Source organism: Leopardus geoffroyi, chromosome A2, assembly GCF_018350155.1.
Source record: "Leopardus geoffroyi isolate Oge1 chromosome A2, O.geoffroyi_Oge1_pat1.0, whole genome shotgun sequence".
NCBI classification, from domain to species: Eukaryota; Metazoa; Chordata; class Mammalia; order Carnivora; family Felidae; genus Leopardus; species Leopardus geoffroyi.
This window is the reverse complement of record NC_059331.1, coordinates 124,320,799-124,342,637: the sequence shown is the minus strand read 5'-3', so window position 1 is coordinate 124,342,637 and position 21,839 is coordinate 124,320,799. Positions and strand designations below refer to the sequence as shown.

General features: G+C 39.2%; 1 protein-coding gene and 1 pseudogene across 11 annotated transcripts in view; one reads left to right on the top strand and one right to left on the bottom strand.

Annotated features, from left to right (window-relative positions):
- The window catches only part of BBS9 (Bardet-Biedl syndrome 9), a 453,760-nt gene extending 434,882 nt beyond the window's left edge, over positions 1–18,878 (bottom strand). For 3 of the 11 annotated variants that reach the window (XM_045495266.1, XM_045495269.1, XM_045495274.1), the window contains exons 1-2: positions 18,122–18,846; positions 35–155 (exon numbers count right to left, since the gene is read on the bottom strand). In XM_045495266.1, the coding sequence (XP_045351222.1) occupies positions 35–146 (112 nt within the window). In that variant the 5' untranslated portion in view covers positions 147–155; positions 18,122–18,846. Of the gene's footprint in view, positions 1–34; positions 156–18,121 lie in introns of those variants that run through there. The other 8 variants (XM_045495270.1, XM_045495271.1, XM_045495273.1 and 5 more) reach the window with 5 other exon arrangements.
- Positions 9,620–10,805, top strand: LOC123607273 (annotated as a pseudogene).
- Positions 18,879–21,839: the final 2,961 nt, after the last annotated feature.

The window sequence follows — 21,839 nt, the reverse complement described above, 5'->3', positions numbered from 1 at the left end:
TTTGCTCCAAGATGCATGGCCATAAGTTGCTTACCTTTTCCATTTCCAGTATTGTCAACATCAGCCAAACACAAACAGCCTTGATCAAATTCTTCTTTTTCTCCCAGAACAGTAGACCACCAATCCCGGGCTTTAAATAAAGACATTTTCGTTCACTATAAAAAAAAAGCATTTATTTATAGTAAAAATCTACTTCACACCATAAATTACGAATTAATTATTTCTTAAGGCATAGCAAATTAAACTTGGACAATGCTAAAACATTTCTGAATTTAACTTTAATTTTGTATTTTGCAAACATATGTGAAACCACAGATCAAATGGCTGGAAACATAATCAAATATTTTGCAATGCCATTGGAGAGTCAGTCTGAAAAATTATACGTGTATGTTGGGCCAATTCTCTCTTCTGGGACATGTAGTAGACAATGACACACAGCAACAAAAAAAATATTCTTTGTAGGATCAAGATTCAAATTCTAATAGCACTCGTTAGTACATAATTCCTTAGCAAAATACCTAATTTTCCTACAGTTTGGTCACTGAAAAGACTGCATCATCTCATGCCACAATGAGTTGCTGAGAAAAGCAAAACGTATCAAATGGCTAACACTGGAACTAGTATATTACAAGGACTCAAAAAGCATTCACACCCTTTCCCCATTCTAATTGTAGAAAGGCAAAATGGAAGAAGAAAATTCACACCAAAAAAGAACCAGGAAAACCAGGTATAGGTGCATTTATACCACTATACCACTAACCATCTGTGACACTGGCAACCCATAAAACTTCTCTCTGCTTTGATTTCTCATCTAGAATAAGGGTATACCAGCAACATCTACCACAAAGTTACCGACATGGGTGAATGTGAATCCCACTGGACCCCAAATTATAACACAAACATCACATATCCTGAGATTCTATGTAAGTTTGTTTATCCAACATAAATAAGCCTTTCCTTCATGCTACCCTGATTTAAATAATAGGAAATACAGTCAATTTTCCTTATTTATAAAGACATTTCATTCTATAAGTTCACAGCAAACACTGAGTTAGTAAATACTGAACTATTGCCTCTAGGGGAAATAGAGAAGCTCCTGTGAGCCTCTAGTCACAACTTTTTCATCAACCAATCAATACATAACTTTGTTTTTTGTGTTTCTCTGCTTAAAACTGCTTTATTTAATATACTGCTGATTCATTAACATTCAACTCTACAGTCAGCAACACTATAACTCATATATTTGAAGGAAGCTTATCTGATACATGTATTTTCTCTGTAAGGTATATCACAGCCTTCTTGCACCTAATTAGAAACATTACACAGCACTTAAGCATTTTATATGGGGATGATTTTAAACAAAAATCAGAGCATATAAATAAATAAGCAAATCCAAACAACAGAGATGTGGAAAACATGGCACTAAGTAGGCCACAAAAAGGACACTTATTTATAGTATAAGAGCTGAAACAAGAAGGCAAAGAATCACTGTGATTGATATCTTCCAGGAACATGTGTGTCAAGTGACTTAAATTTTTTTGCCACTCTGTGTATGACCATGAATGACCCAAAAGCACCATAAGTATTGACTCTGGTATCACAAATAAACTTTAGCAAACAGGTAAACTCACAAATATGGAATCTGCAAATAATGAGGATCAACTATACATTTAAAAAATGTAAATCAGGGGCGCCTGGGTGGCTCAGTCGGTTAAGTGTCCGACTTTGGCTCAGGTCATGATCTCACTGTTCGTGGGTTTGAGGCCCACATTGGGCTCTGTGCTGACAGCTCAGAGCCTGGAGCCTGTTTCAGATTCTGTGTCTCCCTCTCTCTCTGCCCCTCCCCCACTTGCACTCTGTCTCTCTCTGTCTCAAAAATAAATAAACATTAAAAAAAATTTTTTTTTTTTTTTTCAACGTTTATTTTATTTTTGGGACAGAGAGAGACAGAGCATGAACGGGGGAGGGGCAGAGAGAGAGGGAGACACAGAATCGGAAACAGGCTCCAGGCTCTGAGCCATCAGCCCAGAGCCCGACGCGGGGCTCGAACTCACAGACCGCAAGATCGTGACCTGGCTGAAGTCGGACGCTTAACCGACTGCGCCACCCAGGCGCCCCAAAAAAAATTTTTTTTTTTAATGTAAATCAGGGGCTCATGGATGGCTCAGTCGGGTAAGCATCTGACTCGGCTCAGGTCATGATCTCACAATTCTTGGGTTTAAGCCCCGCATCAGGTTCTGACAGCTTGGAGCCTGGAGCCTGCTTCAGATTCTGTGTCTCCCTCTCTCTCTGTGTCCCTCCCCTTCACACTCTGTCTCTCTCTCTCTAGAATAAACATTAAAAATAAATTAAAAATAAAAAATAAAAAATGTAAATCAATCTGCTTCTTAAAGTATGCCTTCCACATAGGTTAATCATAGAAAGCAAGACCACTTGTTTTCCTTAAGTTGGCCAAGAAATTAGCTGAGAATCATGCAGTGGTGAAAAGTACAGACTCCGGAGGTGGTCAGTGTGAATTTGGATATATGTTCCATACAAACCAAGAAACCAAGGACAGGTTACTAAGAGTTACCAAAACTCCCCATACTTCAGCTTCCTCATCTATAAAATAAAGAGGAATAAATAAGAATGCAGTAGAGGCAACCTATGAAAAGGAAAAAATATTTGCAAATTATATATCTAAATATGATTAATATACATAATACATAAAGAACTCATGAATATCAACAAAAAAATTGTTTTAATGGGCAAAGGACTTGAATAGACATTTAACCCAAGAAGAGTTACATGGTCAAAAAGCATGTGAAACAATGTTCAACATCACTACTCATTAGGGAAATGCAAATCAAAAACATAATGAAATACCACCTCACACCCATTAGGACAGCTACTACAAAAAAAAAAACAAAAAACAAACAAAAAACCCAGAAAATAACAAGTGTTGGCAAGGATGTGAAGTAACTGGAACCCTTGTGCATTGTTGATGAAAATCTAAAATAGTGCAACCACTATGGAAACTGTATGGTGGTTCCTCAAAAAATTAAAAATATAAATTACCATATGATCCACTCATTCTACTTCTGGGTATATATCCAAAGGAAATGAAAACAGGGGTTCAAAGAGACATTTGCATTCTTATGTTCATAGCAGCATTATTCACAATATCTAAAAGGTAGAGGCAACCCAAGTTGGGTTGTCCATCAGTGGATGAGTGGATAAACAAAGTGTGGCATATACATACAATGGAGTATTATCAGTCTTAAAAAGGAGGGAAATTATGACACATGCAACATGAATGAACCTTAAGAACATTATGTTAAGTGAAATAAACCAGTCAAAAAGACAAATACTGCATGTTTCCACTTATATGAGGTACCTACAGTAGTCAAATTCATGGAGAGTAGAATGGTGGCTGCCAGGGTTGGGGTGAGAGAGAAGTGGGAAGCTTTAGTTGATGGGTATAGAGATTCAGTTTTACAAGGTGAAGAGTTTTGGAGACTGGTTCCACAAAAATGTGAATGTACTTAATACTACTGAACTGTACACTTAAAAATGGTTAAGATGCAAAAAAAAAAAAAAAAAAAAAACAATTAAAAAAAAAAAGAAAATAGGGGGCGCCTGGGTGGCTCAGTTGGTTAAGCGTCCGACTTCGGCTCAGGTCACGATCTCACAGTCTGTGAGTTCGAGCCCCGCGTCAGGCTCTGTGCTGACAGCTCAGAGCCTGGAGCCTGTTTCAGATTCTGTGTCTCCCTCTCTCTCTGCCCCTGCCCTATTCATGCTCTGTCTCTCTCTGTCTCAAAAATAAATAAACGTTAAAAAAAATTTTTTTGTTTAAAAAAAATGGTTAAGATGTGGCACCTGGATGGCTCGGTCAGTTAAGCATCTGACTCTTGGTTTTGGCTCAGGTCATGATCTCACAGCTTTTGAGTTCAATCCCCACATCAGGCTCTGCACTAACAGCACAGAGCCTGCTTGGGATTCTCTCTCTCTCCCTCTCTCTTTGCCCCTCCTCTGCTCACACACTCTCTCACTCTCTCTCCCAAAATACATAAACTTTTTAAAAAATAGTTTTAAAAATTTTTAATAAAAATAAAAAAATAAAAAATAAAAAAGTTAAGACAGTAGGGTGCCTGGGTGGCTCAGCTGGTTAAGCACCTGACTTCTGATTTTGGCTCAGGCTATGATCTCATGATTTGTAAGTTCCAGCCCCACGTCAGGCTCTGTGCTGGCAGTGCAGAGCCTGCTTGGGATTCTCTCTCTCTTCCTCTCTCTCTCTCAAAAAATAAATAAAAAAATAAACTTTAAAAATATTTTTAAGTGGTTAGGGTGGTAATTTTATGTTATGTATATTTTCTCACAATTCAAAATAAAAAATAAAAACTTAGTTTGAAAAAAGGAACACGGTTTTATTAGCACAACACTTGGCACAAATAAGCACTCAATAAATGTTAGCCATTGCTATGGTTTTTACCCTTTTTATGATATTTTTTAAAACCTACATTGAAGAAAAGAAACAAATGTCCTTCAATGTGTGAATAAACAAACTATGGTACAGCCTTACCATGGAATAAAACTCAGCAATTTTTTTAAATGAAGTAACAACAACTTGGATGGATCTCAAGAGCATTATGCTGAGTGAAAAAAAAAAAAACACCCAATCCCAGGGGTGCCTGGGTGGCTCAGGCAGTTAAGTGTCTGAATCCTGATTTCGGCTCAGGTCATGATCTCAGGGTCTCAAGATTAAGCCTGGCAGAGGGCTTCTCATTGGGCATGGAGCCTGCTTAAGATTCTCTCTCTCCCTCTCTCTCTGCCTCTCCCCCTGTTTGTGCTCACACTCTATCTCTCTAAAATAAAAAAATAAAACAAATAAAAAGTCTTAAAAACATCCAATCCCAAAAGATCACATATTAAATAATTCCATTTCTATAACATTTTCAAAATGACAAAATTAAACTGATTGAAAACAGATCAGCAGTTGCCAGGGTTAAGGGAGGGAGTGACTTTAACAGACTAGTTGAAGGGGATTTCTTTGAGATGACGGAAAAGTTCTGTACCCTGATTTTGGTGGTGGTTTCATGGGATAAATTTTAATTTCTTTGAGCCATATTCCAAAAAGAAAAGTGTATGTAATGTAAAACCTAGTGAATCTAAATAAGACTTATAGTTTAGTCATAGCATTGTATAAATGTCAATTTAGTAGTTTGATAATTGTTCTGTTATTATTAGGAAATCACTACTTTTGCAACTTCTATGTGAGTATAATATTATTTCAATGACCAGTTTAAGGAAACAAACAACAAGAAAGAAAGAAAGAAAGAAAGAAAGAAAGAAAGAAAGAAAGAAAGAAAGAAGAAAAGAAAAGAAAAGACAAGCTTCACTCAAGGCCTCTATTTACACTAAAAAAGAAATCAGATAAAGGCAAGGTGTTGATGGACATGAAGGGAAAAATACGTAATAGGTAAATAAACTTAAAATGAGTTTTAACATATGTGGGAGAGTTTCTGAAAAACATCTGCATCACTTGTTATTACTAATGGCATTATATAACCATACAAATTGCCAGATGACTAAACTTCAAATCTGGCAGCAAGCATACAAAAAATGTAATAAACACTTTATTATACTTTTATTAGATTTTTTTATTTGAGAGGGAAGTAACAGTACTTAATAAGTGCCATATATTCTCATTATATATTCAGAAATATATGGAAAGTTGTAATATACCATATCATTAGACTACCAGTATAAAGATACATCATTCTCTTGCAGCCCAGAGAAGAGTGTTACCCAAATTCAGTACCACTCAAAGACTCACTTGGAGGGTTCACAGCATTTATCATATAGTTGTCATCATGGCTGTGATTTATTACAGCGAAAGAATACAAAGTATAATCAGAAAAGGGAAAAGGTGCATGGGAGGAGGGTTTGGGGAAGCTGAGAGGAAATCAGACACAAGCTTTCAAGGTAGAAAACCTGGGCTCTGTGGTCAGAGGCCAGGGGGAAAAAAAGGCAAGATGGCCAGAAAACTGAATAGGGGCATCAAATGAGACCAAAGGAAAACCAGGAGTGAGCCACCTGTAAGGAAATGAAAAAAGGTGTATCTAGAAAAAGAGAATAGCCAGCTATATGAAATGCTGCTGATAATATCATAAAGAATAAAGACTTAGAGGCACAATCTCCATTTGGAGACATAGCCAAAAACAGAAATCAAAAGGCTAACCAACAAGTGTGAGATCCTTTGCACACATTCAGCATCAGCCAGTTCAAAGGACTCTTACAGAGAGAAAATAGAAAGGGAAGATCTATATGTTCAGCATCCAAAAGGGTCACTTTCACCTCATGCACGCAGATTAAATGCCTAAGTGATGGTCATAGAGAAGAGTTTTTTCCATCAATGCTATTAAATGATATTTTTAAAAAATCAAAGTGCTAAGATAAGTGACCACAAAAGACATAGCTACTGTTTGAATATAAACACACATGACTGAAATAGCTATTATGTGAAAATGGCCTCAAAATCCTGAGTTAATGAACAAATTTTTTCAGCTTGCTAAAATAAAAATGAAAAACAAAAAAAACCTCCGATATGAAAAATTAACTCTCCAACATAGAGAGTTGTCTGTAAATGGAAATGTTCTACATCAAACTATTTTTCAAGGACTTCTAGCATAGAATTTAAGATCTATTCTTACTAACAAAACAACACAGGCAACTCTGTTTCTCCTGCTCTCAGTTTCTCCTTAGTCACCCTTTACTTCACTAGCTGCTGAAAGCCCTCCTTTTCTACACTGTTCAGCTCCTTGCTACTCAAAGTGTAGTCCCTGGACCAGCATCAGTATTACCCAAGAACTTGTGATGCAAAATCTCAGCCTCATGTCAGACAAAATACCCAGATGATTCACATGCACCTTAAAGTATAAAAAGCACCAGGTGACCTGATACCTGATAGCCAAAGTAAATGTTTTCCTATATTAGGGCTCTACCTTACCACTTCCTTTTTTCCTGAGACCTGTGCTACAAGTTACCTTTCCAAAGCTTGGGGAAAAAAAACTTATTTTTCAAGCCAAAGGGCATGAACAGCTAGAAGGTACTTAGTAATCAGCTGGTCCTCTCATTCTGTAGGAGAGGCCCAGAAAGGTTAGTTGTAGGATTCCTCTAAGTCACACAGCTACTGGCAGAAACTTGTTTCTGTGCGCCCTCTCCCTGGTCTCTAGATCCTTGTCTTTTCAGGCTGCCACTGCCTGCAATTTAATATCAGGAAAAAATTGAAAAGCATGAGTCAGTAGAGGGGTTATTTTGTTATGCTTTGTTGTAATTCTTAAGAGGGGCGAAGGGTGCTGATTTTAAACACAGGTCACGAGGGGCGCCTGGGTGGCGCAGTCGGTTAAGCGTCCGACTTCAGCCAGGTCACGATCTCACGGTCCGTGAGTTCGAGCCCCGCGTCGGGCTCTGGGCTGATGGCTCAGAGCCTGGAGCCTGTTTCCGATTCTGTGTCTCCCTCTCTCTCTGCCCCTACCCCGTTCATGCTCTGTCTCTCTCTGTCCCAAAAATAAATAAACGTTGAAAAAAAAAAATAAATAAATAAAATAAACACAGGTCACGATCTCGCGGTCCATGAGTTCGAGCCCCGCGTCGGGCTCTGGGCTGATGGCTCAGAGCCTGGAGCCTGTTTCCGATTCTGTGTCTCCCTCTCTCTCTGCCCCTACCCCGTTCATGCTCTGTCTCTCTCTGTCCCAAAAATAAATAAACGTTAAACACAGGTCCAACAAATGGCTCTTCCTCACAGAACCAGAGCTATTTAATTATTTCGGACCAAATGACTTTCCTACCAGGGCAAACATAAGGTAATACATAGCAGAACTGCATACATTCCATTACATCAAAATCCTACATACTGGTTCTTCCATGTCCCAGGCACTATCACGTACCATTGTGGACAATAATGTATTGAACTGTAAGGACTTACATCTCTATAAAGTTAATAAACAATAAGAAAACCAACAATTTGAGCTGATGTCAGTAGCCAGTATGTGCTTCCCAAATGCCTCTCTCTCTCTCTCTCTCTGATTTTAAAGACAGAAGCAAAGAAAGGCATGCTGCCCATTCCCAAGAAATTAAGAAACCACAAACTGTGCTAAGTTGGCATACCATTAATTTCCTTTTGCAAAAATTGGTGGATTTTAAAACAACTTAAGCTGAAAGACAGTAGATTTTTTTTTTTATTTTTTTTTTTTTTATGTTTATTTTTGAGACAGAGAGACAGAGACAGAGTGCGAGCAGGGGAGGGGCAGAGAGAGAGGGAGACACGGAATCCAAAGCAGGCTCCAGGCTCTGAACTGTCAGCACAGAGCCTGGCGTGGGGCCCAAAGTCACGAATTGTGAGATCATGACCCGAACTGAAGTTGAACGCTTAACCGACTGAGTCACCCAGGTGCCCCATGAAGAACAGTAGATTTTAAAAAGGAGCTCCTTTCCACTTTGGCTTCAAAGATGAGTTCCACAACAAGCCTGAATAATTTAAGATTGCTGAATATCCCTGTTTATCTACAAAAGGTTTAATCCTATGGCTCAAATAAAACATACATACAAAAAATTTATCTTTGCACATAGCAGTTGGTTTCCTAATAAGCATGTATATAATAACTTTTTAACTTACTCTTTAACAGTTTTACAAACACTAGATAGAGTACCTTGATACCTAATGGAACTCCGACCAAATCTTTTTTTTTTTTTTAATTTTTTTTTAAACGTTTTATTTATTTTTGAGACAGAGAGAGACAGAGCATGAACGGGGAGGGGCAGAGAGAGAGGGAGACACAGAATCGGAAGCAGGCTCCAGGCTCTGAGCCATCAGCCCAGAGCCCGATGTAGGGCTCGAACTCATGGACCGCGAGATCGTGACCTGAGCTGAAGTCGGCCGCTTAACCAACTGAGCCACCCAGGCGCCCCACCAAATCGTGACCTGAGCTGAAGTCGGCCGCTTAACCGACTGAGCCACCCAGGTGCCCCACCAAATCTTTTGATAACATAAGTATGTCTCCCATAACCATTATGCTATGCAATTTAAAGTTTCAGAAGATTTCACTTTTAGAATGACATGTGAGAAGCTCCATGGACCCACTCCCCAGGAAAATTGGTGAAAATTATTTTTTAAGTCTACGGCCATACCACCCTGAACGCGCCTGATCTCGTCTGATCTCGGAAGCTAAGCAGGGTCGGGCCTGGTTAGTACTTGGATGGGAAAATTATTTTTTAAAACAACCATTTAAAGTCTCTGGATATTGTCCTAAAATAAAGAAACATTAAAAACCTCCTAAAACTCAGTAAGAAAATTAAAAGTCTATAGTATTTTAAAAAAACGAGATTCACTCATTCTCTCCTCACTCCTGGCTTACAAGATAGAAACTCCACTCCAGACTGGTACAGCCAAGAATAAGGCACCCTTCTCCCCACAGCTTCTAGTCAGAGAACTATCTTCCCTGGAGGAGCAGGACATCAGCATTATTCATCTTGCTTCCAGCTACCTGTTGCTGACTAAAAACAAAATAGAAAATCTAAATAGACCTACAACAAGTAAAGAGATTGAATTAGTAATCAAAAAACTACCCACAAAGAAAAGACTAGGCCCAGATGGTGAATTCTACCAAACACAAATAACAATTCTTCACAAACTACTCCAAAAAATAAAAGAGGAAGGAATACTTCCCAACTCATTCTTATAAGGCTGGTGTTACATCAATACCAAAAGTAAGCAAACACAAGAAAACTACAGACCAATATCTCTAATGAATATGGATGTAAAAATTCTCAGCAAAACACTAGCAAATGAATCAAGCAATATATAAAAGAACTATGCACCATGACCAGATGAGATTTACTCCAAGAATGCAAGGTGAGTCTAACATCCAAAAATGAATTACAATAGTACACCATATCAATAAAACAAAAATTAAAAACCACATTATCGTCTCAACTCAGAAAAAAGCATCTGACAAAATAAAATCCAACACTCTTCCACTAAAAAAAACACTAGTAATAAAAGGGGACTTCCTCAAACTGCAAAACCTATGGCGTATATCATACTTAAGGATGAACAACTAGATGCTTTCTCCCTAAGACCACACACAAGACTAGGATGTCCATATTCACCACTTTTATTCAACATTGTACTGGAGGGGCTGCTACGCTGTGCCAACCTAGGTGTGGGACCCAGGTAGAGGCGAGGCTCGAGTGTCAGAGATCAGAGGCCTCCACACACCACCGCCATGCCATGCTGGACAGTTGGGACAAGGACGTGTACCCGGAGGCATCATGCCACACACTGTTGCCCTCGCCGTAGCTCTCAATGCCCAACCCCATAACATATTTGACGAAGGCCTTAGACCTCCTCGTGGACCAGCCCATGACCTAAGAGACAGCAGCAAGAACAGGTATTACTACTACCACCAGGAGTTCAGCCATGTGTCAGACATCACTGAGTGCCAGGAAAAGAATGTCTTGTGCATGTTTGAAGCAGAAATGCAATGGAGAAGAGACACTAAAGTTGACCAAGAAATTGTCAACATTATCCAGGAAAGGCTGAAGGCCTGTCAGCAGAGGGAAGGCAAGAACTACAGGCAGAACTGTGTCAAGGAGCTGGAGTGGTTCACCCAGGTGGCCAATCACGATTTAGGGCCCATTATTCTACCAGGAAGTACCTGGCAAAACAGAAGCAGCAGATGCTGGCAGAGAGAAAAGCCACTAAAGAGGCTGCTGCTGCCTCTGGCAGCAACTTGAGCCCCTTCACACAACTATTACTAAAATAAAGAGTAACAGAGGTGCCTGGGTGGCTCAGCCATTAAGCATCCGACTTCGGCTCAGGTCACGATCCATGAGTTCAAGCCCCATGTCAGGCTCTGTGCCGACAGCTCAGAACCTAGAGCCTGCATCAGATCCTATGTCACCCTCTCTCTCTCCCCCTTCATTGCTCATGCTTGCTTGCTCGCTCGCTCTCTCTCTCAAAAATAAAATATAAATAAATAAATAAACATTTTTTAAAAAAAAGAGTAACAGAAACCTGTTCTGGTGTCCCCTTCAGCCCCCAACCTTGACATATTGATGAGCTTTCATCAATTCATCTTATTGTCCCCATCTCCCTTCAAATCCAGCTACTACTAAACTTGTAAGAGAAATAAACAAAAGGCACTATTAACAAAAACAAAAAACAACAACATTGTACCAGAGGTTTTAGGTCAGGCAATTAGGTAAGAAAAAGAACTAAAAGGCTCCAAGATTGGAAAGGAAGTAGTAAAGCTATCTTTACTCACAGATGACATGATCTGGTAGATAGAAAATCCTAAGAAATTCAGTAAAAAACTATGAGAGCTAATAAACAAGTTAAGTAAAGTTGAAAGACACAATAATATTAATATACAAAAATCAACTGCATTTACAATAGCATCCAAAAGAATAAAATACCTAGGAATAAATTTAACAAAGGAAGTGTAAAACATATACCTTGAAAATTATAAAATATAGTTGAAAGAACTAAAGGAGATCTAAATAAACAGGAAAATATCCCATGTTCATGGATCTGAAAACATAACATTATTAAGATGGCAATACTTCCCAAACTGATCTACAGATTCATTGCAATCCTTATCAGATCCCCATAGGACTTCTTCGTACAAACTGACAAGCTTATTCTGAAATTCATATAGAATTGCCAGCAATTCAGAATAGCCAAAACAATATTCAAAAAGAAGAACAAAGTTGAAGGATTTCCCCATTTCAAAACCTAACTATAAAGCAATAGTAATTAGGTCAGTAAGTACTGGCATAAGGATAGACATATAGATAAATGGAAAAGAATGGAGAATCTGAAAATAAACTTACACATCTATGGTAAATTGATTTTCAACAAGGATGCTAAGACCATTCAATGAGAAATTGCAACAAATGATTATTATTGGATAGCCACATGTGAAAGAATGAAGTTGGACTCTTACCTAAAACCATATAAAAAATTTTATTCAAAATGGATCAAAGACCTTTATGTATGTTAATACACAGCTAAAGCTATAAAATTCTTAGAAACTCCTAGAAGACTTCTTAGAAGAAAACTTAAATCTTCATGATATCAGATATTGTGACAGATTCTTAAGTTTGACACCAAAAGCATAAGTAACAAAAGAAAAAATAAAGGGATTTCACCAAGAGTTGAAACTTTTTACTTCAAAGAACACAAATAGGAAAATGAAAAGATGACCCATAGAACAAGAGAAAATACAAATCATATCTCTGATAAAAGATACCTATCTGTAACATACAAAGAACTCTTTATGACTCAATAATAAAAAGACAGAAACCCAATTTAAAAATGGGCAAAGGATATGAATATATATTTCTCCAAGTCAGATATACAAATGGCCAACAGACACAAGAAAAGATGCTCAGTATCATAGCCACCAGGGAAATGCGTATCAAAACTACAGTGAAATACCACTTTGTTCCCACTATGATGACTAAAATCAAAAAGTCAGACAGAAACAAGTTTGGGCAACGATGTTGAGAAATCAAAGTCCTCATACAATGCTGTTGGGAATATAATGGTACAACCACTTAGGAAAGTGATCGGGCAGCTCCTCAAACACTTAAACATAGAGTAATCATATGATCCAGCAATTCCAGTCCAAGAGAAATGAAAGCATATGTCCACATGAAAATTTATACATGCACGTTTATAGTAGCATCATTCATAATATCCAAAAGGTAGAAATGATCCAAAGGTCTATCCACTAATGAATATATGAACACAAAGTTGGCATGTCCATAAAATAGAATACTCTTCAGCAATAAAAAAGAAGTACTGATATATGCTACGACCTGAAAAATTATGCAAGAGAAAGAAGCCAGTCACTAAAGACCTTTTTTTTTGTGATTCCATTTATGTAAAATATATAGAAAATACCTGAAACAAAGTACTGCATGTTAATACTACTTCAACTAAAAATAAATAAATAAGCAAACAAACAAATAAATAAATAGAAAGACAAAATGTACAGAATAGTCAAATCCATACAGGAAGAAAATAAATTCCAGTGGGAAATAAAGGACAAGAGAGTTGCAGCTAGAGTGCCAAGTTTTCTTTTTGAGGTGATGAAAATATTCTAAAATTGGCTACAGCACAAGTGACAGTTGCACATATCTGAATATACAAAGTAAAATATACAAAAATAACGTTGAGTTGCACAAATTATATTGGTGAATTGTATGTTCTATAAATTATATTTCTTTGTTTTTTAAGTGTTGGAAATTTTATTAAAGTTAACATTTCACAAGGTCATACTCATACAAATCAAACTGCCAAAAGTTCCAGGCGTACAAACTATCATCTGTGTTAATGTGCCATCTTTCTTCTCCAAATGTCAAAAATGTACTTATTTTAATGATACAAAAAGTCTTTAGAAAGTCCATTTGTGCTGGGTAAGAAACCTACGTCTTCATTCATTTCATGAAATCCATGTTAAAAGAACCCTGTCTTGGTTGTATATTATCACAGCACTCTTGTATTAATCCATTTTCCTCAATTCCCCATAGTGGACTGCCATCTTGTTTTCTCAGTGGTAGGGTCCATTTGAGACTCTTCAAGCTGACTGGGTGTAAATGGTTTCACCAACATCTATTACGTTGTATAGGCCCGTTAGAGAATTCAGTCTCAGGATTCACATTTTTGCTATATAAAATAGACTTTTGCAAATATTTACTTTATCCTCAAGGATAAAACTCCATGGTCTCAGTCTTCAAAATGGCATACCTCAAATAAAAGCTGTATTTGTTCAGAACCATCATCAACCATATTTAATCTGGTAAATTCCCCGGGCAGAAAGGGGCTTTCCTCTCACGGTCCCCTTTGGGCTCCTGCCTGCAGTCCACCGCCACCGCCCCTTTCTCCACTGGGCCCTATAAATTATATTCCAATAAAGCTATTATTTTTTTTTTTATTTAAATTTTTGTTTCAACGTTTATTTATTTTTGGGACAGAGAGAGACAGAGCATGAACGGGGGAGGGGCAGAGAGAGAGGGAGACACAGAGTCGGAAACAGTCTCCAGGCTCTAAGCCATCGGCTCTGAGCCATCAGCCCAGAGCCCGACGCGGGGCTCGAACTCACGGACCGCGAGATCGTGACCTGGCTGAAGTAGGACAGTTAACCGACTGCGCCACCCAGGCGCCCCAGCTATTATTTTTTTTTAAAGAATAAATGGTGATAGACATATGAGGAGTGGTTTTACTATTCTTTTTTTTTTTTTTTTTTTTAATTTTTTTTTTTTTAACGTTTATTTATTTTTGGGACAGAGAGAGACAGAGCATGAACGGGGGAGGGGCAGAGAGAGAGGGAGACAGAATCGGAAACAGGCTCCAGGCTCTGAGCCATCAGCCCAGACCTGACGCGGGGCTCGAACTCACGGACCGTGAGATCGTGACCTGGCTGAAGTCGGACGCTTAACCGACTGCACCACCCAGGCGCCCCTGGTTTTACTATTCTTTATGCTTTTGCTTATGTGTAAAATATCCCATAATAAAAAATAATAAACTTTCACTTTTTTTAAAGTAGGATATTCCCATATTCTGGCCCCACTTACCACTCCAGCAGAACAAAAGGATAGCAAGTTAAATTCAGAAGGTTAGCAAAATAAACCCTACCCTTTCTCCTAGAAAGACATCCCACCCCATTAAGAGAAAGAAAAATTAACTACAAGGGTGCCTGAGTCTCACTTGGTTAAGCATCCAACTCTTGATTTGGGTTCAAGTCATGATCTCACAGTTCATGGGTTTGAGCTCAAGTTTTGCACTGTCAGTGCAGAGCCTGCCTGGAATTCTCTCTCTCCATACCCTGCTCACACTCGCACTCTCTCAAAATAAATAAACTTAAAAAAAAAATTAACCAGAAATTAAGACATAAATGAAATTCTAGGGACACCTGCCTGATGCAGCCTACTAAACAAATAAATAAATAAATAAATAAATAAATAAATAAATAAATAAAATTGATTTATTTTCCAAATTCAAAGAGATACAGGCCTTGACTTTAAGATATTAAGGCAAGTAGTAGGCAGGGAAGGTCAGTTACTGGCAGGTTAGGAAGAAGGAAACTAAGAAACATGGGACATTTTTCAGCTGTGAAACCTGGTTTTTCTACTACAAAAACAAAAAGTATGCTGAATGACAAAAAATTAAATATATATAAATTGATTTTCTTATTTGATTTAGTTAACTGTCTTGAATAAAAATATGAAACAAGAATTTGCATTTTATCCACTCTTCACTCAATGTTGATTTCCAGCTCCTCAGTGGTTTTGTTTTTAAGTAAATGAAAAACAAAAACCAAAGATAAGATTTTCAATGGCTATTATCTCTTCTCCCAAATAGGTAACATTTACTAATCATTTACTAAGTCCCAGGCAGTGTTCTAAGTGCTTTGCAAGTATTCTATTTTAATCTTCAAAACAGAAGGTAGGTACTGTTACTCAGGTACCGAGAGATTAAGAAATCTGCCCAAGTGGTCACAACTAGTAAGTAGTAACAAGTAGCATTCAAAACCATTCTGTCTACTCCAGAACCCTAAACAAGTGCAACTATTCCACAAAGACCAAAAAGCTATACTGTTAATATTAACTCTAAACACTGCAAGTTCAAACTGCAGGAAAGTATTTTATACACGTAATTAAATGTTTAAAGGATGACTAGAAAACAATAATTCGAAGGTTTTAAAAGGTCCATACCTATAAAGAGCCACAAAAGATTGATTTCTTATGCCTTATTAGAATAATAAGTAGAAAATAATCCCTCTATCCCCTCAACTCCAGAAATGCTTTTCCATATTTATCACTTGACACTTTTTTTAATTTTTAATACTTGCTTATATATATGTTATCTTCCACACCAAATTTACTCAGATTTAGTTTTTCTTTAAGATATGGATGTTTTCACACCTGACTGGCCTAGTCCTACAATAAGGAAGGATGACTAGAACAATCACTGCAACAATAACCCCAAGAATCCTGTGGAAAGAAGGCAGATCCTGGAATTAGAAGGCACACTGACACTATTGTTGTTCGTATTTGGAGTTTTGCTTTCTCCAGGTCATGCTAGTGCTGCCTCAAATTTTGGAAAGTAGGAATCAGGGCATTCAGTGCAAGAAAGATGACAAGTGTATGTAGAATTAGAAGAATGCTGCTTTTGAAGATAATATAAGAGATCAGTGTTGGAATTTTCAACGTTTATTTATTTTTTTTGGGACAGAGAGAGACAGAGCATGAACGGGGGAGGGGCAGAGAGAGAGGGAGACACAGAATTGGAAACAGGCTCCAGGCTCTGAGCCATCAGCCCAGAGCCCGACGCGGGGCTCGAACTCACGGACTGCGAGATCGTGACCTGGCTGAAGTCGGACGCTTAACCGACTGCGCCACCCAGGCGCCCCAGTGTTGGAATTTTCAATAAAAGACACGGAAGACAAAACACAGGAAAGGGAGTTAGACAGATTTGGGTTCCTTTTTTCATTTCACACTTTAGCAGAGTGACCTTGGACAAGTCCCTCACCTTCTAGTCTCCCAACTGTTCTGCGGAACGGAAAGATAAAATGACCTAACATATGTAATTGCTTACCCAATGCCCAACCCATAGGATGTACTCAATAAATGTCAGATAAATGTCACTAGTAACCTAGTGGTAGTAATAGAAGGGGTGGTGGTGGTGGTGGTGGTGGTGGTGGAATGTATCCTGAGCAAGACAAAGTTACAAATGCCAGTCTGAACCTCTGGACTGAATATTTAAATGGGATATTCAAAAACTGACAATAACCTTTCACTGAAATGTTAGTTGGCAGAGATGTTTTGTAATAACTCCACGTGTTTCAATAATTTTTGAAAAATATTTGAAAGTCTTTATTCTGAGGGATGAGATTTGATACATACATCAAAAGGTTTAAAAGATTAAAAAATACTATATAGGGTCTCCTGGGTGGCTCAGTCGGTTAAAAGTCCAACTTCGGCTCAGGTCATGATCTCACAGTTTGTGGGTTTGGGCCCCGCGTCGGGCTCTGTGCTGACAGCTCAGAGCCTGGAGCCTGCTTCAGATTCTGTGTCTCCTCTCTTTGCCCCTCCTCTGCTCACGCTCTGTCTCTCTCTCTCAAAAATAAACATTAAAAATCAATAAATAATACTATATACTATTGATATTGGATTTTTCCCCCTCAGTGAATATTTCCATCAAGAAATTGTACCACAAACATAAGTGTGTAGTTGCAACTTAAGAGCAATTACACACAACTACACAAAATGAAAAATTCCTTAAACTCTAATAAATAACTTATAAATTATTTGCAAAATGAAAAGCTTTTTTTACTTCTTTTAAATAAGGGTTAGGTCTATTCACACACACACACACACACACACACACACATCTCAGCAATTATTCTATTTACATATTTCTAACAAGTTAGAAAATCTATCCCACTCTAAATGCTGGCAGATTTTAGTGAAGCCCCATAGTCTTCCCCTAGCATCTTCAAGTTGTGTGTGTGCGTGTGATATGGTTTCATGTTCAAAGTATAAGTGAGATGGAAAAAAGAAAAAAGGAAAAACTATGAATCTCTCCAGGAAATTCAAGTCAGTTGCAGGACTGGATTGGAGAAAGGAGATGCTGATAAAAATCAGCTCAGGTCATCTAAACTGCTGTGGTCTGCAATACACAGAGAAGGAGAAGCAATAATCCTATTGCAAGAAGAATTAAAGGGTATTAGTGCATGTATCCTACTTCAGTCATAGGCTGAGAACTGCTTTGACCATTTGCTCCCAAGACCTGTTGAAGTTCCAGGGGAGGAGGCTGCTTGCGCACGTGACATTCCTGACTGGAATCTTTAAAATTTCTTATCACCCTTTCTCTTAAATGTCCATAAATCTCACACACATTGTGTCGTACTTGCGCTTTGTCTTATTTTTAACGCAAACATCCTTCTGAAGAAACCTATCATCCAATATCCCCTCAAACCATTACATGGCATCAGGGATCAATCTTGCCCCCAAAACGAAACACAGAAAGGGCATTCACTCTCCCAGTGTTTAAATCCAGACACACTCTTACCTGATGCCGAATCAGGTGGGTCCTGCTCCACCTTTCCGGCAACTCTCTGCAGATCTCCCTTTAAGAATGCCCGCCAGGGTCCCAGGGCTGGAACGACGAGACCAATGGAGGGTGCAGAGAAAAGCAACCCCTCGCTTCACTATTCCCTGTCGTTTCCCCGCTCCAACCTGTTCCACGTCCCAGGCAGAGAGAAAGAGCCTCACCAGGCAGCACCACCACCTCCAGAGAGTTGGAGTGACACCCACGAGGAGTAAACCTGCATCCTTTCTGTGTCAAGCCCAGAGACAAGCGGGGAAAACGGCATCAATCTCTTGGAAGAGTCCAGGCAGGCCAGAACAACGGCAAGTCCCGCTTCTCACAAAGAGGAGGAAATGGTGAGGGAGGCAGTCAGCGGGATGTAGAAGATAAAGGACACCAACGGCGGAAGGGACACCTCCCCACTCCTGCCTAACTCCAAGCCATCTTCGCCCTGTTGTCATAGCACTTTACAACGAACGCCGCTGCGCAAGTCGGATGGTTCAGCTCCGATGCCTTCTGGGGGCTGTAGTCCAGAGTGGCTGAGGAGGTGGAAGGCGAAAGACTTTTTCTGCGTGGGTAGTGGTTGGAATCAGATTTCTACCGGACGGGGCTGGAGTGAACCACTCCCTGGTCCTCATTAGCAGAGGGATAATTAATACCATTCCTTTTTGCGTCTTTTGACTGTTCCTCAGACTTAGGCTCTGAGGAAGACCCGCCTTCGACTCTGCTGCGGACGCAGGCCACACCCCCTCCACGCCTTCCCGTCCCGCGTGTCAGCACTCGAGGGTGGGGCTTTCCTAGGGGGCGAAGCTCCGGCAGAAGGGGCGGAGTGTCAGGGCTCCTACGCGGGCACGCGCTTCCGAGCCTCTGGGATCCGGTACTTTTCCCGCCCTGAGGCGCAAGAGGCCCAAACCTTGAATTTAGCAGCGGTGGCCAAGGTGGCTGCAGAAGTGAGCGCCATTGGGTGAGCCCTGATGGCTGAGGTGGTGCTGGCCCAGTACATAAATTCGCCCTGAAGAGGAAGACGGGGCTAAAGATCAAAATCGTCAAAGTGGTGGAGCCTTTAAACAATTTTCAGGTGTTTATTTTTTCCTACTAGAAACAGTGCTACTATGAGGTTATTTGTACCTATTCCCTGATCACACCAGCTATTCTCTGTAGTCTATTCCCTGGAGTGGATTACCTGGAATATAGGTATATATATGCTCAACTTTACAATTGAACATAAGAATTATGCCAAATTTCTCAAACTTGTATCTGTGCTTTCAAAATCACTATAGGTGTAATACCCTAAAGGTCACCAACCTTGAAACTTACTGTTTTTTCCACTGGATTTTTTCCTGTTTTTCACCATACCTGTTTTTCACATTCTGACTAGAAAATATAATTCTAAGTTATTACAGTTATTAAAAGAATTTCACGAAAATCATCAAGATCATTAATTTTTAATATTTTGATATTATTAAACCATCACAACATTTGTTATAAAAAAAAAAAGAAACGGGGGGGGGGGGCACCTGACTGTCTCAGTTGGTAGAGCGTCTGATTCTTGATCATGAGTGAGTTCAAGCCCCATGTTGGGCGTGGAGCTTACTTCAAAAAAAAATTTTTTAATAAAAATGGAAATTACTTGGATTGACAATAATAGGAGCTTAGGCAAATTATGATGAAATTCTATTCCACTATTAAAATTCAAATTATTGAACGTTTGGCTTGAGTGTTCATAATGTGAGAAAAAGTGTAAAAGATGTATGCAATTTGATATTATTTTTGAAAAGAAAAACATAAGAAAAATGTTGGAATTTTCACAAAAACCTTTACTGTGGCCACACAATGGGCTTAGGAGTGATTTGATTTTTCCTTTGTATGTTCATTGTTTTCCATTACTCATTCAATGGCATGCATTAACTTTATAATTAGAATAAAAGTTTTCTTTTTTTGTTTTAAGTTTATTTATTCAACAGAGGCAGAGAGAGGGAGGGAAAGAGAGAGCATCCCAAGGAAGCTCCAGGCTGCCAGCACAGAGCCTGATGCAGGGCTCAAACCCCAGAAACTGTGAGATAGTGACCTGAACAGAAACCAAGAGTTGAACACGTGATCAACTGAGCCACCCAGGTACCCCAGAATAAAAGTTTTTTTTAAATAATAGAATAAGGGTCGCCTGGGTGGCTCAGACAGTTAAGTGTCTGACTTCAGCTCAGGTCATGATCTCACAGCTTGTGGGTTCGAGCCCCATGTCAGGCTGTGTGCTGACAGCTCAGAGCCTGGAGCCTGCTTCGGATTCTGTGTCTCCCTCTCTCTCTCTGCCCCTTTCCCCGCTCACACTGTGTCTCTCTCCCTCTCTCTCTCTCTCTCTCTCTCTCTCAAAAAAATAAATAAAAACATTAAATAATAGAATAAAATAATGTAAAATAATTAAATGAAAATTATCTTGAATTAGTAATTTATATTTCAACCTACTAGTGTAATGCCCGAAGCTCCAAAACCTCCCACAAAAGACCACCAGAGTCGTAAGTCAAAGCCAAGCGGTAAGGGTCTTTTATTGCAGGTTCGAACCTGGACCTCTGCGCACTCGTCGCCGGTGACGCTAAGAGGCCCCGATCAGGGTTGGTACAGCGTTTTTATAGACAGGGACAAATAGCACAGGTGAGGTTTCAAATTATGAGGGGCCTGATTAGTCGATTTTAAAGTACGGACATTTGTTGTTTTCTGATTGGGCGTCCTTTGTCTGTCCTTTGGCGGGAAGGCTTTGTCCTTTACTTGTGGTGGGAGGGAAAAGGGGGGAAGGGGGTAGGTGAGGAATGTGCTAAGCAAGCAGGTTTACAGAAGCGAGAAACGCCGGTTAGTTTATGTACAATCACTCATTCCATTACATATCAGACTACATTTAGGAAGGTTTACAACCCATTCTACTACACAGCGGGTTACATTCAGGAAAGGTCTCACAATGCTCATAGCAAACAGCAAGCAAAACAGACTTCTCAGCAATTGTATTTCTTATCAAAGATCCATAATAAGCAGAAAAGAGAACCTAGCTTTAAACTAAGGTAGGGCTGTCATTTGGATTGTTCCTTTCACTAGGATATGTAACTGCCTAATTTTTTAATGTTTATTTATTTTGAGAGAAAGAGAGAGAGAGAGAGAGAGCAAGCACAGGTGGGGAGGAGCAGAAAGAAAGGGAGAGAGAATCCCAAGCAGACTCCATGCTATCAGCACAGAACCCAACTCAGGGCTCAATCCTGCAAACCATGGGAGTAGGCTCAAGAGTCAGACACTTAACCGACTGAGCCATCCAGGTGCCCCCATGTAACTGCTTAATTTTTTTTAATACATATTCCCTGTGACAGGAGAAGCTTCTGAAAGCTTGTGATATCCAAATTCAACCTATTTCAGTGACAACATAGGATAGTAGAAAGAATACTATTTGCTGGGAAAGCTAAGGTAATTTATCATTTGTAGCATGAAAAGTTTATTTTCAGCAGCTGGTGCCATAATTCTTCTTAATGAGTGTGATAGTTTACAAAAATAGCTGTAGGGGTTTTTTTGCATTTTTGCTCATTTCTTTACAATATGAATTTCCAGGTCTACCCTTAAGTTTGAATGTGACTTGCTTTGGTCAATGAGACATTAGTAAACATGCAAGCAAAGCCACAAAAAGTGCTTCTCCCTCTCATGCTTCTCTTGGAAATACTGCCACCAC